This window comes from Columba livia, chromosome 7 (genome assembly GCF_036013475.1).
Source record: "Columba livia isolate bColLiv1 breed racing homer chromosome 7, bColLiv1.pat.W.v2, whole genome shotgun sequence".
NCBI classification, from domain to species: Eukaryota; Metazoa; Chordata; class Aves; order Columbiformes; family Columbidae; genus Columba; species Columba livia.
The window spans coordinates 6915951-6930894 of NC_088608.1; the positions used below are offsets into that span (position 1 = coordinate 6915951).

Sequence of the window (14944 nt, forward strand, 5' to 3'; positions counted from 1 at the left end):
CTAATGCAAAATAGTAAGTGTAACTGGTTCCAACAATGAACATTGAAGAGCTCTACTGGTTGCCTTCCTGCAGCCTACTATTTCCCTTTCAGTGTCATCATTGTTATTTCCCTTTACAAACTTCCTCATTCACATTAGATATATTGTATTAATTCCCACAGAGTATAGCTCAACAAACTAAGCTCATCAACGCTCAAATGGCATCATATGCACTGCTTTACTAAAGTCCAGACAAGTGGAATCAACTCAAATTTATTTGCCTAAAAAATTAATTCTCAATGAATGCTGTTAAGTAGTCCTACTACAATATACCTTCATAAATTCAACTTCCTTTTTGCTCTGTTTTCAATTTATTTCCACACTTTTAATTATTCTTCCCACTAGAGGTTGTTCTAAAGCTTTGCATACTAATAAGACAACTAAAGTGACAGTAGCGTATATTTTTCATTTTAAATGTAGGCTGTGCATTTGCCATTCAATAGTCACCTGACTTTGTCCTGGTTTTGACAGATTTATTAAAAACAAACTGTTTCAAGACTTCTCATTTCTCATCCTTCTTTCAGAATCTGATGGAGCTGATATGGTTCTGATCTGATCACATGGCATTTCTTGAGCTTTGCTTCCACAGGCAATAGGGCAGTTTCCATTTCTCTATACTCATTCATACTCATTCATATTAGGTATGTTCACCTTTGTCTACTTATTCAACATCTCAAATGTTTTTGAAAGGTGAGAAAAATCTGTAATTAGTTTCTCCCCTCAGCTGAATTACACTGCTGCTTCAGCTAGACTCAGATCCTTTGTAGATCTATATCAAAGCAGCAGAGGAAGATTGACAGGCTACTTCATGGAAAATAAGCATTCCATTTCTCACTAAGATACATTTTGAAATCTTTCTGAGACTTACTTATAAGATACCTGTTAAAAACGGATCAAGTATTTTCTAAATATTAAATGCATTTTGACAAATTCCAGGAATGGAATAGCCTCTTTCCCAATTCAGTAAAATGTTACATATTTTGCATTGAACGTGATGCTAAAGTGGTTTCGTAGATTGGTTTCAGTTTTAAACCACACAACAATCAATCCTTCCCAAAAGACTTCATTTGGGTGGAATAATCATTATCAAGCAACTTTGCTTTAACATCTTCTTTGCTTAGAAAAGAAGAGGGAATAAAAAACACAGCTTTCAAACCACAGAGCAACCGTTGAAAACTTAAAACCACAATACCCAAGAACAGAGTGAGCCTATGATTACCTAACACAAAATGTGGTTTAAACTGGGCATCTTACCAAGTTTTTCACAGAAACCCAAGGGGAGAATGGAGTAGAAGTATCCATGGTTACAGTGACCCTTGCTTGACACTTGAAGAGATCTTTCTAGAAAAAGACAGGTAGAGACATTTTTCAGGGTCCTCAGAAGCAGCAAGGCTTCTTCCTGTTTTTATAAGTTTAAAAAAAAAAGATAAAATAACACTTTGTACAGACTGTCCTGAACGCAGACTGTAACCTAGAAATATTTTTAGAATTCCCCTCTTGTATGTTTTTCACAGTATTCACTCAGTACTGAAAAATAACCTCAGAAATATAGATCCATCTACTTAAAATAATGGTAAATTCCTAGAATAACAAATTCATTTCTAAAGTGAGTATTTCAAGACTAAAATCTTTCTTCCCATGTTCAGTTTCACTAAACTCATGAATGAAGGAACAGGATCGTAGGCTACAATTTTTCATGGAAAAAGCTTCAAGTGTAAATTAAGCTAAATTGGAACCATCACTGCTCAGTATTGAAGCTTCTCCACTCCCCGTACTTCTGTTCAGCTATAGCTTGCATGGTCACGATAGAGTTAAACACAGATGACAGTTTGCTTGAATGGTACTTTTCCTTACTTCTTCACTCACCTGTTCCCTGTTTATGTGTATGTTTGGGGAAGATTTTATTTAAATGTATGCTGATGCATAACCAGGTATACTGAAGCGTGAAAAAACATGCGCACATGGCAAATATTCATGACAGCTAATTTTCTAGATGTTTCTCATACGTGTGCAATAATCTGGTGAGACAGTGAAAAAATAAAAGTGAACTGAATTTGGCTGGCAAGTTCCTCTCTCCCTGACGGGGAGGAACATAGCTATTTCTTAAGGTCCTTGTACAAGCCAAATGCAGCTCTCCTTCTTGTGCAAAGGAAAAAGCAGGCAGAGATTTTTAATGCTCTTTATTTTCCAGGATGCTCATCTTCTATTCTTTATGCTCCTTAAGGATTCTGCCTCATCTTCTCTTGTAGAGGTGAGGGCTCCACAGTTCCTCATAACAGATGGCTGCTGAATCACCCAGCTGTGCAGATCTGCTCCGGATCAGGCATTAGCCCGCTGTCACTTCTCTGCCAAATCAGCCAGAGCACATGCCATGAGGTTTGTAAAATCTTCATTCTGGCCATTATGGAAATGATATGGATGATGCCTGATTCAGCATAAAGCTTGCCCAAAGTTGCCTGGTCAACTTTCTAAAAATAAATTTGAACCAGCAAGTTGAAGTTTAGCAAGTTCAGCTATAAAGTATTACCTCTTCATATCACATGGCTGGAGCACTCTTTATGCAGCAAGAGACACACTGAAAATTGGATTTACCTCCCCATTAGGTCAGAAACAGAAGTTCAACATCCCAATCATTTCATCAAGCAGTTCTGCTTTTGTAGAGCTTGGTCACCTAATGACTGAGAAGAAATCATACCATGTGACCTCAGTGATTATTTACAAAGATTAGGCCCCAAATCCTACCTACCATATTTTCAAATAAGCAAAAGCAAATGTCTCTATTCATAACCAATCAGCTCAAAATAATAAGTGTGCAATATAATTATAATTTCACTGGCAATTAATGAACAGAGAAACAAACATACCTGCCATAAAAATTCCTACAGCTCTTTATCTACATCCATTTATTTAACTATAAATAAATGGATATAGCAGGCTGCATGCATGTAATTTACTCATGGTATTTAAGCAAGTACTGTATATAGAGGGTTTGATTGCAGCACTGAAAATCTGGCAACATTTAATGGAGATTTTTTGTCGTTTTAGAAATGTTGGATCATGTTTTCAACAGGCATCAAACTGATGGACAGTTACTGAGTAAATGCCGTCAATTTTATTACCCAAGTAGGAAGCACTGACTCAAAAAACATAAACCCAGCCTTACTCCTGCACCTCCTGATAGAAAAAAGGCCATATCTCAATGGCATATGGCAAACCTGGCTGCCAGCACTAAAAATGTTTGGAATTCTAAAGTGAATTTTCAAGGAAACAGTGGGACGAGAGATCCAAAAGAAATAAATGACGGGAATGCATCACTGAATTTGGGTGACCTCCCTACTTGCTGAACAACAGATCCAGTCACCAGTTTTGAGAGGAAGCAGAGACAGGAGCAATCCCTGGCATGCAGATTCAAAAACAAGTATACAAGCTGAGGCTCAGCACCCGTATGTACAGACTTTACTTCAAAGCTGCTGCAATAAAACTAAAACATTTGTGAGCTCCAGGCTGCTAAACTGAGCTAAACAGGAAGAGCTGTTGCTCCTACTCTGTTTTTAGTGCCACTTTTTAGACACAAAACAAGTAGGAAAATGACCTAAAGAAATTATTTCAGCAAGCTCAGAAGCTCACAACATATGAAAAATCAATACCTACTACCACATCCCAAGAAAGGAATTAGAAGAAATGTGTGAAAACAATAAAGAAAACATGACACGTGCTAGAATACTTTGCTACATCCCAAGCACACAGTTCCACGGACATAATTTCAACACAAGATTGATCAAAAACTGGCAGGGCAGAAACACAGCATCAAAATGCACTTTCCATTGTGTAGAGCAAACAGGCTTAATGTACATAAACGTAAGTGGATGTATTTTGATCCGGGTAACTCTGGGCATTGCTGGTAGCAGAGGTATGAGCACATGGTCTGGTGGACCTATTTTGAGTCACAGAATAACTCAGGTTGGAAGGAACCTCTGGATTCAAAGCCAGACCAGGTCACTCAGGGCCCTGTTTGGTCTAGTAGTGTCCAAGTAGCTATGTTGTGTTTACACCAGTAGGAGAAGCAATGCACAGTCCCACATATAACTGTATCTCTACAGCGATACGAACTCATGAGATTGTGAAACTGCACACACATATACGTGAATATCTGAACTAGAGTGTCTGACTTTATCCCTATGCTGACAGGAATACAGCATACTGTTAGTATGGTACACAGAAGCAAATCCTGTCCTTAGTAATCCAAACTGAACTGCAATACTTTGTAATGGAATTTTACAGCATAAAAAACCATTGTAAGGAACACATCTCCTAACTAAACAGAAATTTATTTGAATGCTATGAAAGCCAAAATACTACCAGGTTGTAGTAAAGAAATTACTTGTGATAAGTTAGGTAGGTTTTTGTTTGTTTTCATAATTCTGATCTGACTGCAACTCTGGAAAACAAAAAACACTTCAGCATGTCTCCAGAAGTATTCTGCTATATAACCATCAAAGATAAAACCTTCAGCTTTAGTGATATGCAAATGAAGACATGTTTGTTGAAAGGATTAACAAAGTTGTTCAAAGCATCTTTTTAGTCTACTCTGCTTCCAAACAAACAATAAACGGTCCACATGCAGTGAGATTTGCTAACCCATAAACATAGCCAAATGGAGGAAGAAGATCAGAACCTTAATGAGTTTGGTCCCCTTTGAATTTTAGCTGATCAGTGTCACCAATAATTTCGACAGGCTCTAAAATAAGCACTTTCTGTCTTCAAAGTGCCTTGCAAACATCAACCAATTAATCCCTACAAGTCTCCTCTGAGGTAGGTAAGTAGGTATTGTTATCCCCATTTTACAGTTGGGTGAACACAGTCAGAAGGGTTAAGTGATTTGCTGCAGGCCACAGATGGAGGTGGGATTAAAACACAAGAGTGACTATGATTCCTTTTAGAAGACAGCACTTTTTTTTCCTGCTGACTTTTCTGTGCTGACTTTAGACATCTTGGCCTTGTGACGAGACTTAAAGGAAACAATATAAATTCTCCTTGTTAAAAGCAAGCAACCATAAAGAAATCTGTCTTTCATAACAGTACTGATAACGTTTTTGTTGCCTTGTGCTGATGTAAGGCTTTTCCTTTAATTTTGTTCTGATATTCAAATATCATTCCTTATATAGAGAGACTTGTTCCTGTAGTAATGCAACGTGCTACCAATTGAAAGATATGTCCTGCTCCTTTGCAGATTTTGTCTTTCTGCTTTCACATGAGTAACTTCAGGTGGCACCCTGCCCATAAGGTGGGCAGACACGCTCCTTCCAGGATCAGGGTAACAGTTGGTAGCTTGTTCCGCTGCAGCACAGACAGAAAGAAATGGAGACAGAGAGCTTTGAGAACCAAGAGCAAAGCCATTAACTGAAACCCAACTCCACAAACCGCTTGTAACCATTCTAACAGGCGTAAGATTGATACCTTCCCCACTTCAACAGAAAGATAAGATGGAAAAGGCAGACTATATCCTTCTCCTCTCTATACATACAACTTCGGGGCATTTGAAGACCCGTTTGTCATGAAGTCAATCCTATGTATGGTAATGAACGTTTGAGTTTTATGAGGAAAACACTTTTCATCTAGTGGCAAGCAAGTCCACAACAGCAGATCCCTGGAATTTATTTTTGGAATAGAAAAATTCACTACTCAAAGTTAATGTTTTCCAAACCTTGAGCACAGTTTCTATTATTTTTTCAGAAGATAGTGCCCCCACTTTCAGAAGCCTTCCAGTACAGGGATTGCCATATAGAGAGAAAATCAGTGAATATTTGAAAATTGTTCACTCCCTATTATATAGTACAGTAATTTCAGTCATATTGCTGTTTTTTTGTTTTTAAGACACAATCATTGACGTGTACTGAAAAGATAGCTCCATTAATGCTGAAAAATAAGGAATAGTTTATTAATACATCATTGGAATGAATACATTACAATGGTATTAATAGATTACATAAGCCAGGGCTCATATCTCCTTTATGTTGGCTGTTGCCCACAGACAAAGGTGCCATCAAACTTTTATCAGCTAGAAGTTTACTTTGTTAAAGACACTTGTGAAGCCTTGAGATTAAGTCTGTCATTCAACATAGTTAAATAAAAGGCAATTTCTTTTTCTGCTTCTGTGGTAGAAGTGTATTTTTCCCATTAGAAAGGTTTATTAGAAATTACTTTGCTCTTGAATGACCAGCACTTATGTCTCTTTTTAGAAGACAAAACTAGGTTAATGATTCACAACCCGAGGGATTGTATTGTTAGCATAACTGTTTAACAACATATAGGATTTTGAATCTCAGAGGACAAGTTTTTCGTAACAAAAACGTGTATTACATGGATCAGGAAGAGTCTGATTTTCACAATAATTCTGTGACCAGGAGAACACGTAATGCAAAACATAAGCTTGGAAATTGCCTTTTGCTAGCTCTGTCTTAAGAAGATTTGTAGCTAACTCTGAATTACATGCTCTGCAGAAACAGCTCCCTTCTTTTATCACTTTGGAAATCATTAACTTGCCCTCGATGGTCCTCAGTGCAACAAAGGAAGTTTTCACATGGCTTTTCTGATAGAGGAAACAAAAGAGATCATAGATAACAAAACAGCAGTGTGAATGATAGTTTTAGAGGACCTCCAGCCAAACACGTCTCAGTGACATCTCATCAGATAGGGTATCAATCCCCAAATTTCTCTCCACTCAGCACTACTATGCTTCAGGGCTAATCCATGGAACTAGACCATTCCTCAGTTCCAAATTTCATATGTTATCTGGTAACACAAATAACTGAGTACCTGTCCCATATCCCACTAATTAACAAAATCAGTTCTCACATGATGTGCTTTACTATCACAGGTCTATCCACACAGTAAAACAGAAGCGTGATAGCATTTGCCTACTTGGGCTGTAATTATCCTTGCATTTCCGTGCGTTAATACCCCACATGTCAATGCACTCCACACTATCCACCCCAATAAATAACCACCAACTCTCAAACTTGTCAAATAGCTCCAGAGTTCATGTACATATATATATATTATTTTGCTCATCTGCAGCCATTGCCGCAACCCACCTGCACTACAAGAATATTTTAATGTCCTGCACTGCATGCATAGAGAAAGAGCAATGATTAATCTTCTATGCCACTCTGAGATGAGAATATGTTCTCCATAAAAATACATCTGCCACCCATATGAATTTCTGGCAAGGAAGGATCCAATTTTCCCTGAGGGTTCATCTCCCCTATATGGAGCTCCCTGTCCTGATTAGTTTTTTAGCACCTGTTCAATATGCATATTTCTGAAAATTCAGTTTGCATGTTTGCAAGTTCAGTAGGCTGGGGAGCCTTCCAAGCAGCGTCCATTGCTGCAAACTGCACAGCAACTGCTGGTGCCATGAGCTGGGCATCCTCCATAAGTGACAGAGTGAAAAATGATTATATGCACATGATCCTACTCATCCACATATAAAATTCCCTCATCTGTTCATTTATCTGCCCGGTCATCTAATGATGGGCTGCAGTTTACTTGGGGCATGTATTTTCCTGTTTGTATGTCTAGAAAGTAGTGAACATATCACAGGTTCCATGGAAAATACGGAATGAATAGCAATAATTACAATTTTGTCACACTTGCTTTTAAAGCAGTGCAGCAGAGTAGAATGATGGCAATGTATGGCTCGTCTTACTGTCTAAAAATGGGGATTCAGTAGAAGATTTTTATTTCTCTAGAATTCTAGCATGGTATCCCTCTCATTTTTTTTTTTATATAAACTCAAAGCAGAACTGAATTTTCTGAAGACTGCTAATTCCTGAGTTATTATTGCTTAAAGCTGGATTTTAATGCAACTTCTATGTGATAGTCTAGACCTGCTGACAAAATATGAATTACAATGAAATTACAATGTCAAGTACACAATCACATATCTTACATGCCATGTTTTTAACAAAAAGGAAGATAATCAGTGTTATTAATCATAACTAAACTCACACTCACCATAGGGCATGAGAAGAAGTTCTAGAGTTTTTAGGGGAAGAGAGTGACTGTTATCAAATACCTGGAAATATTTGTATCTAAAACTGGCGGCAAACTTGAAGCACGTAAAGTGGTAATACGGCCATTTAAGAATAGAACTTCAGTCAGACTTTCATTGTATTCATCCCTTGAGGCTACCAGGGTAATTTGAACATATTTTTATTACATAAAGAATGCCCTTCTCCCCTCTTCTGCTTTCCTGTTCAAATTCCAACTGTAAGGAGTAAATCCATATAACTAGATAAATTATTCCCAACGTAGTTACTCACTATGGTGTGAGTAGCGAGACTGGGGGGGAATGACAACGTGCTATTCTAATAAAAATCTGTTCTGCAAGTCAACTGCATATCAACGGTACTGCAACCCCAGAGACAACTTGAAAGAAAATCCATTATTCTGAAGTTTGGTTTGGTTTGGTTGGTTGGTTGATTGTTTTTGTTTTTTACTTTATATTTGTTCTGGTTTTCCCTTGCAAACCTATTTTACGATTGCTATTTTTATCCTAGATATACTATTTCCTTGTGTTTTTTTTTTTCTTCAGATTATCCAACTACTGGAAACAGATCATTACCAAAGATATTCACCCTTAAGACTAAAGAAAAAGCCAAGCAGCATTCCTGATATTAATGGGCAAATAAAGACCTCACTGTCTGCTATTTTTAGATTACAAGATACTAAGCATGAAAACCCATGGTTTTAAATGAAGTTTGCAGCACTATTATTATGACAATGTTTTCTTTTCTTCCCGATTTCTATTGTTTCCTTGCAATGTTCCAAAGCTTTTTGGAACCATCATCATATCTCAGACATGCTGGCAAAGCACCTGCAGCTCCTTGTTAGACTTCTCACCCAGACCACAGACAGCAGAGGAGTTCAGCAGGCAACTGGCAGCCCGCTCGGTTGGGTCTGCAGAACCTCTCATCCCTCAGGAAGGACCATGCCCTTAATTCTTGCATCTCAGGAAACTCTCTTCTCAGTAGGGTTGGGAGACAACTCCAGGGACTGAGTTGACTGTATGTTGAAGGGTATGCAGGACCTCTCCTCTTCCTCGTCCATCACGATTCTTGGACCAGTGACTTCACCCGGAGCTCGCCTGGGGTACCCACGGCAACACGGGGCCCGACAACACACTTCAAAGAATTTTTGAGGGGAAATTCAAAAACCCAATTGTATGAACACATCAATCAGAGGGTGGCAAATACCCCTGTGAGGAGCAACGCCCCCGCGGGCGCTTGGGGCAAGTGCAGTTCCCAAGCCCTGGCGCTACAGACAAAGAGCGGTCCGAGGCGCCCGCCCGGGGCCGCGGTGACACCCGCCGGGGAGGAGCCATTCGCGGGCTGCCCCGGGGGCGGGGGGGCAGCGGGGGAACTTATAAGAGCCGCGTCCCGCCAGAAGAGCTGGGGCGGGTGTTTGGTGCAGCTGCGAGTGACGGTGCTGGCAGAGGCGCGGCGGCAACAACAACTTGAGAGCCCGGGACCGTTAGATGGCTCAGAGCATGGACAACAGCCTTGACGGCCTGGATGTAAGTGCCGGGAGCTGCGCCGGCGGCGGGGCCGCGCTAGCTGCTCGACGCCGCTGCTCCGCGGCAGGGGCACGACAGCCCCGGCTCCCCGCAGTGGTCGCCCATGTGCGCGCTGTTTGCAAACAAAGATGCCCTCGGCGGAAAGAGCGGGTGTCGGAGGGGAGGGATCGCCCCGAGCTGCGGGGAGAGCGGGGCCGGGACAAGGCGGGGGTCGCGGAGCCGAGCGCCGCGCTGCCTCCGGCTTCCCAGCCCGCGTAACTGCGGGGTTATGCGGGGCGCAAACGGGCAGGGCTCAGCCCTGGCCTCTTGCTGCTGCTGTGCCTGGCTGCAGCGCTACGGACCCTGCTAGAGCTGCAGCCGCTGCTGGACTCCTGCTTCTTTCCTCGGGTTTTGCTGCTTAGCCGTCAGTTGCAGTGACATGTGGCGCCTTTGTGGACTGAAAAACGCCGGTAGAGCAGTTAGAGACACGGGAATGATGAGGGGGGACACAAGCGAAGAAGTTTTGGAGTGATGTGACGCCAGGGCATCCCTGAGCCCCGGCGCCCCCTCTCACCCAGGGCTATCGGTGTGCCGGGGAGCGGCGGCAGCGCCCAGCCGGCCTCTCCGGCCGAGCGGTGTCCCCATGCAGAGCCCGCTCTTCTGCCACGGGCTTTTGAGAGTAGTGAGGAGCAAACTGGAGATCTCTGGCAAGTTCTAACTTTAATCCGCAGTCAATGCCCTCCTGGGGCTGGTGCATCCCTGTGTGAAGTGCTGCGGAATCCTCGGGGCGCATCCCGCGCGAGGGTCAGGGGTTCATGGTACACGGGTCATGAAAACTAAAATCTGAAAACCCGAGGAGCTGTACAAGGCCAGGTGGCACTCGCCCGCCTGCATTGCTTTGCAGCGTGGTGGGCAAAACCGTTGGTGGTTTCCTGATGTGCTTTCATGCCCTCACCAGAATTTCGCTTCCTTTTTCCACTGCTGCACTTGGTTCGCAGTCTGGCTCAGCCCAGCACCAGCCCGCGTCACCCCTGCCCCGCCACCGCAACGGGTGGGGAACAAAGGCAGGGAACGTGGCTGGTCGTGGTGACCCTCCATGGGGTATGAGTTCCTCTGCTTAAGGTCACCTCTTCCTTTCTTTTCTTTATGGGCTTTACGGTTTTTGCCCCCTGTCTCTGTGTGTGGAGCTGTCAGTTGCTTCTCAGCAGGGAATTCTTGCTATTATTTATCCTTTATTACATCAGCCGAGGGTACCTTCTCCATTTCTCCTTGACCCCATCCAGCTAATGAGAAGGGACTCTGAGGCAGCAGTATTACCATCTAAGCTTTTTTTTTTTTTTTTTTTTTATAATAGCTCTCTGTTGTAAGAGTTAAATGTCATGGGTAACATTCTGTGCAGACTAACCTCTTGCATCCAGCACTTCGGGGCTCCTCCATCTGTAGTACGCATCTAAATTAGAGCAGTGCAGTGTCCAGAACCAACAATATTTCTGGGAGTAGCCATTATTGTTCTTTTCCCTTTCATCCCCTGGCCTTCCTTACAAGACCTTAGTCCTTAAAGACAAAGGAAGTTTTAAAACTTGTTCTTATTTGCTGTATCATATATATATTTTTAAATTGTATTTCTTCATCTGGTTTTCAAAACGTTTGCCTATTAATGATGATGGAGACTGTTCAGGCAACTCTTAACATACTGACATATTGAGTGAGTTTTTGCAGCAAAGCTAACCTCTAAATTTTTTTTTCCTTTTAGCTCTCCTCTGGGTTCACCATTGAATTTTCTGACAATGGCACAGATGAGGTTGGTTCAGGTGACTATGGAGACTACGGAGAGCCATGCTTTCAGCATGAGAACGCTGATTTCAACAGGATCTTCTTGCCCACAATCTACTCCATCATCTTCCTGACGGGAATAATCGGCAATGGATTGGTTATTGTTGTTATGGGCTACCAGAAGAAACAAAGGAGCATGACAGATAAATACAGGCTGCACCTCTCTGTGGCTGACCTCCTTTTCGTCATCACCTTGCCATTCTGGTCTGTGGATGCGGCCATAAGCTGGTACTTTGGGAATGTTCTGTGTAAGGCAGTTCATGTCATTTACACAGTCAACCTCTATAGCAGTGTCTTGATTTTGGCCTTTATAAGTTTAGATCGCTACCTGGCAATAGTCCATGCCACCAACAGCCAGCGACCACGAAAGCTGTTGGCTGAGAAGGTGGTGTATGTGGGCGTGTGGCTACCAGCTGTGCTTCTGACAGTGCCTGACATAATTTTTGCCAGTACTAGTGAAGTGGAAGGAAAGTATCTATGCGATCGCATGTATCCTCATGAGAACTGGCTGATTTCTTTCAGATTTCAGCATATCTTGGTAGGACTTGTCCTGCCTGGTCTAATAATCCTGACTTGCTACTGTATTATAATATCTAAGCTGTCGCATTCCAAAGGCCACCAGAAGCGCAAAGCCTTGAAGACAACGGTTATCCTCATCCTCGCCTTCTTTGCCTGCTGGCTGCCATATTATATCGGCATCAGCATCGACACATTCATCTTGCTAGGAGTCATCAGACATCGTTGCAGCTTGGAAACAATTGTGCATAAGTGGATCTCCATCACTGAAGCCCTGGCATTCTTCCACTGTTGCCTGAATCCAATTCTGTATGCCTTCCTGGGCGCCAAATTCAAAACATCAGCACAAAATGCCTTGACATCAGTTAGCAGAGGATCAAGCCTCAAGATTCTTTCAAAAAGCAAACGTGGGGGACATTCTTCTGTTTCTACAGAGTCCGAGTCTTCAAGTTTCCATTCCAGCTAACGCTGCTCCTTGCCATCATTTTATAAATAGACACTTTAAAGTCGGGCAAGATTTCAGAAAAACAAGACTGACCATAATGTACAGATTTATTTACAGTTGGAATTTTATATTGGTTCTTTTAGTTTTTGTGAAGTTTAATTGACTTATTTATATAAAAAAACTTTCGTATTGATGACAAACTGTCTAGGCGGGTCCTGTGGACAAGTGGTTAGTTCGCAAAAGTTTTAGTGCTTGTATGTATAGATATGTGAACTAAACACTTCTGGATTGTAGCAAGTGACTGTTAAAAGTTTAGAAAATATTCCTCTGTTGTTTATATGTAAATGTTTTCAGTGTTGCTGTTAAATTCTTAAAACTTTTGGCTGGAGTTTTTTACCTTACTACAAGATGTTTGGTTTACAATAGCTTAACTCTGCTGTAGAAATGGCACTTATAACCAAAGCCTCCTCTGTTACATCCTAGGGATTTTTTCCCCATTCTCAGTAACTGATGGTTTGCAAAAAATTCTGTTCAAGGTAAATAAAAGTATAAGACAAAAAGTTATTTTGAGTGGTATTTTCATTTCTGGTTATTTTTTTTTCTCAGTGCTTTTGTTTACAATTCTCAATGCACAATAATTTCTTTGAAAATTGCAGGGCTCGTGTATGAAAAGCAGGAAAATGACTTTCAGTACTAGTGATTATTCAGTTGACACCTGTGGGTCTCAAGTCATTTGTTTTTTTCACCAGAATACATTCATTTCAGTTAACATCTTTAAAATGACTTAAACCATCACTTTAAACAAACTTTCACAGGGCAATATATCTGCAAATTAAAACCAATCTATTTAAGCAATTGCTAAAAGTTTACAGCCTCTTTATAAAGTCAATCCTACATTTCTTCTGCCTTTTGCTGCTCTTCTAAATTTCGTTTCACATGGTAATAGTAATTAAGTAGTTGAATCAAAGCCATTTTGCTATTTGACTTTGCATTTGAACGAGAAATAGTTACTGGTGTATCTATGGAAGGTAAGTGCCTTTTCTCTGGAGTTTACTCTATCCTGTCTACATCCACATTTTCTTAAGGTAATACAATCTTCTTAACATTCTTTTTAAAAATCCAGAATGTGTACCAATTCTCTTTAAAAATATGTTTTTAATAGAAACCAGCCAGACTACAGAATTTCCAACAATTAAAGTTGAAATTCTATTTGTCTCAGTCACATCTTCATGTTAGTGGAGTACATTCAAAAGTAATGAACACCCAGGAGGACAGAGCTATTGTGAATATTTGTATGTTCCTACACTGAAAAAAAACAAACATAACTGTTACTGTCCTATAAATATTTAACAGTTTGGAAGGCAAAAAAAGTAAAAACCAATACCTATTAGACACACAGAACTGAAATAAGCAACATGGATATTTCAATATTGCCCAGAAAGAAGGTGTTTTCACATCACCCTAGTGATTCTGTGAAGCATGTACCACTATGTTAAACTACACATTTAATTGCATGGTTTGTTATAGCTATAAATGCAACTTCCCTACTCCAGTCAGGAGGCTGCAACCTTGGCTGCATCCTGCATGCTTTCTCACTTGCAAGGGTGGGAGAAATCATCTGATTCTATGCTGAGCTGATTCAGTTTGCTGAACCAGCACAAAACTAACCCAGCAGAAAAAGAAAATAATTTCCCAGCAATTTAGTGAACTGAATGAGCTCAGTGAGGAATCCAACAAGCACCACAAAAGTGCAAGAGCCTGTAACCTGGAGCCAGGCACGGGGAGAGAAAAGTGAGCAAAGAAGAGGAAGGTCTCCCCTTTCAGGAATTCAACTTTTAGGTCAGTTCAACGTTCAACCTTAATGTCTTATCTTCACTCAACGTAACATAAATGAACAATAGAAAAAGATGCATTGTCAAGAAACAAAAGGTCTCACTTTCATCAAGTTGTTCCTTGTTAGGAGAGTTGAGAAATGAGGAAAACGTGGTATAGGAGCAGATCTTCTTAAATGGTTTATTTTTGTTGCTCATTTGTGTGTTTTCTTAATTTAGTGAGGGTTTCCCCGTGAAGAATTTGTTGTTCTAAATGATGCTGATTTCCACCCCGGCCCAATCAATCACTGTGATTTAACTGCACTTATACTTATTGGCTATCAACACACTGTTCCTTATTTGCTGAGAAAATATTTAGAGCCCTCTGGCATTAACTTCGATTATTCCCATTATACTTTACCATCAGCCAACTGTTACCTCAAGCAGAGAGTAAGCAGGAAAGAGGGTGCACGACAGAATAAACTCAGCAGTCCATGTTACTGCCAAAGACCACTATAAAAGGACACTTTAAACAAACAACAGAAAGCATTTGTGTAGAAAATAAATTAGCAAAACTAAAACATAACCCAAGCCCCAGAGGAATGAGACCTTCATTAGTTTTATAAAACTGTAATTGTTTTCAGTAGAATTAGTGAAACTATGGGGAAAAGAATGTATTGAAAAGAGGTTGCAAGATTATTAGGGTTTTGTTTCAGCAAGAAAAATTAGTAAAAAGCCACATGT

At 40.7% G+C, this 14944-nt stretch overlaps 1 protein-coding gene across 1 annotated transcript; it reads left to right on the forward strand.

Annotated features, from left to right (window-relative positions):
• Positions 1-9364: 9364 nt before the first annotated feature.
• CXCR4 (C-X-C motif chemokine receptor 4) lies at positions 9365-12949 on the forward strand. The gene is made up of 2 exons (XM_005508951.3): positions 9365-9616; positions 11349-12949. The coding sequence occupies exons 1-2, from the start codon at positions 9578-9580 to the stop codon at positions 12408-12410; spliced, it is 1101 nt and encodes a 366-aa protein (XP_005509008.1). The 5' UTR covers positions 9365-9577; the 3' UTR covers positions 12411-12949.
• The last annotated feature ends 1995 nt before the right edge of the window (positions 12950-14944 follow it).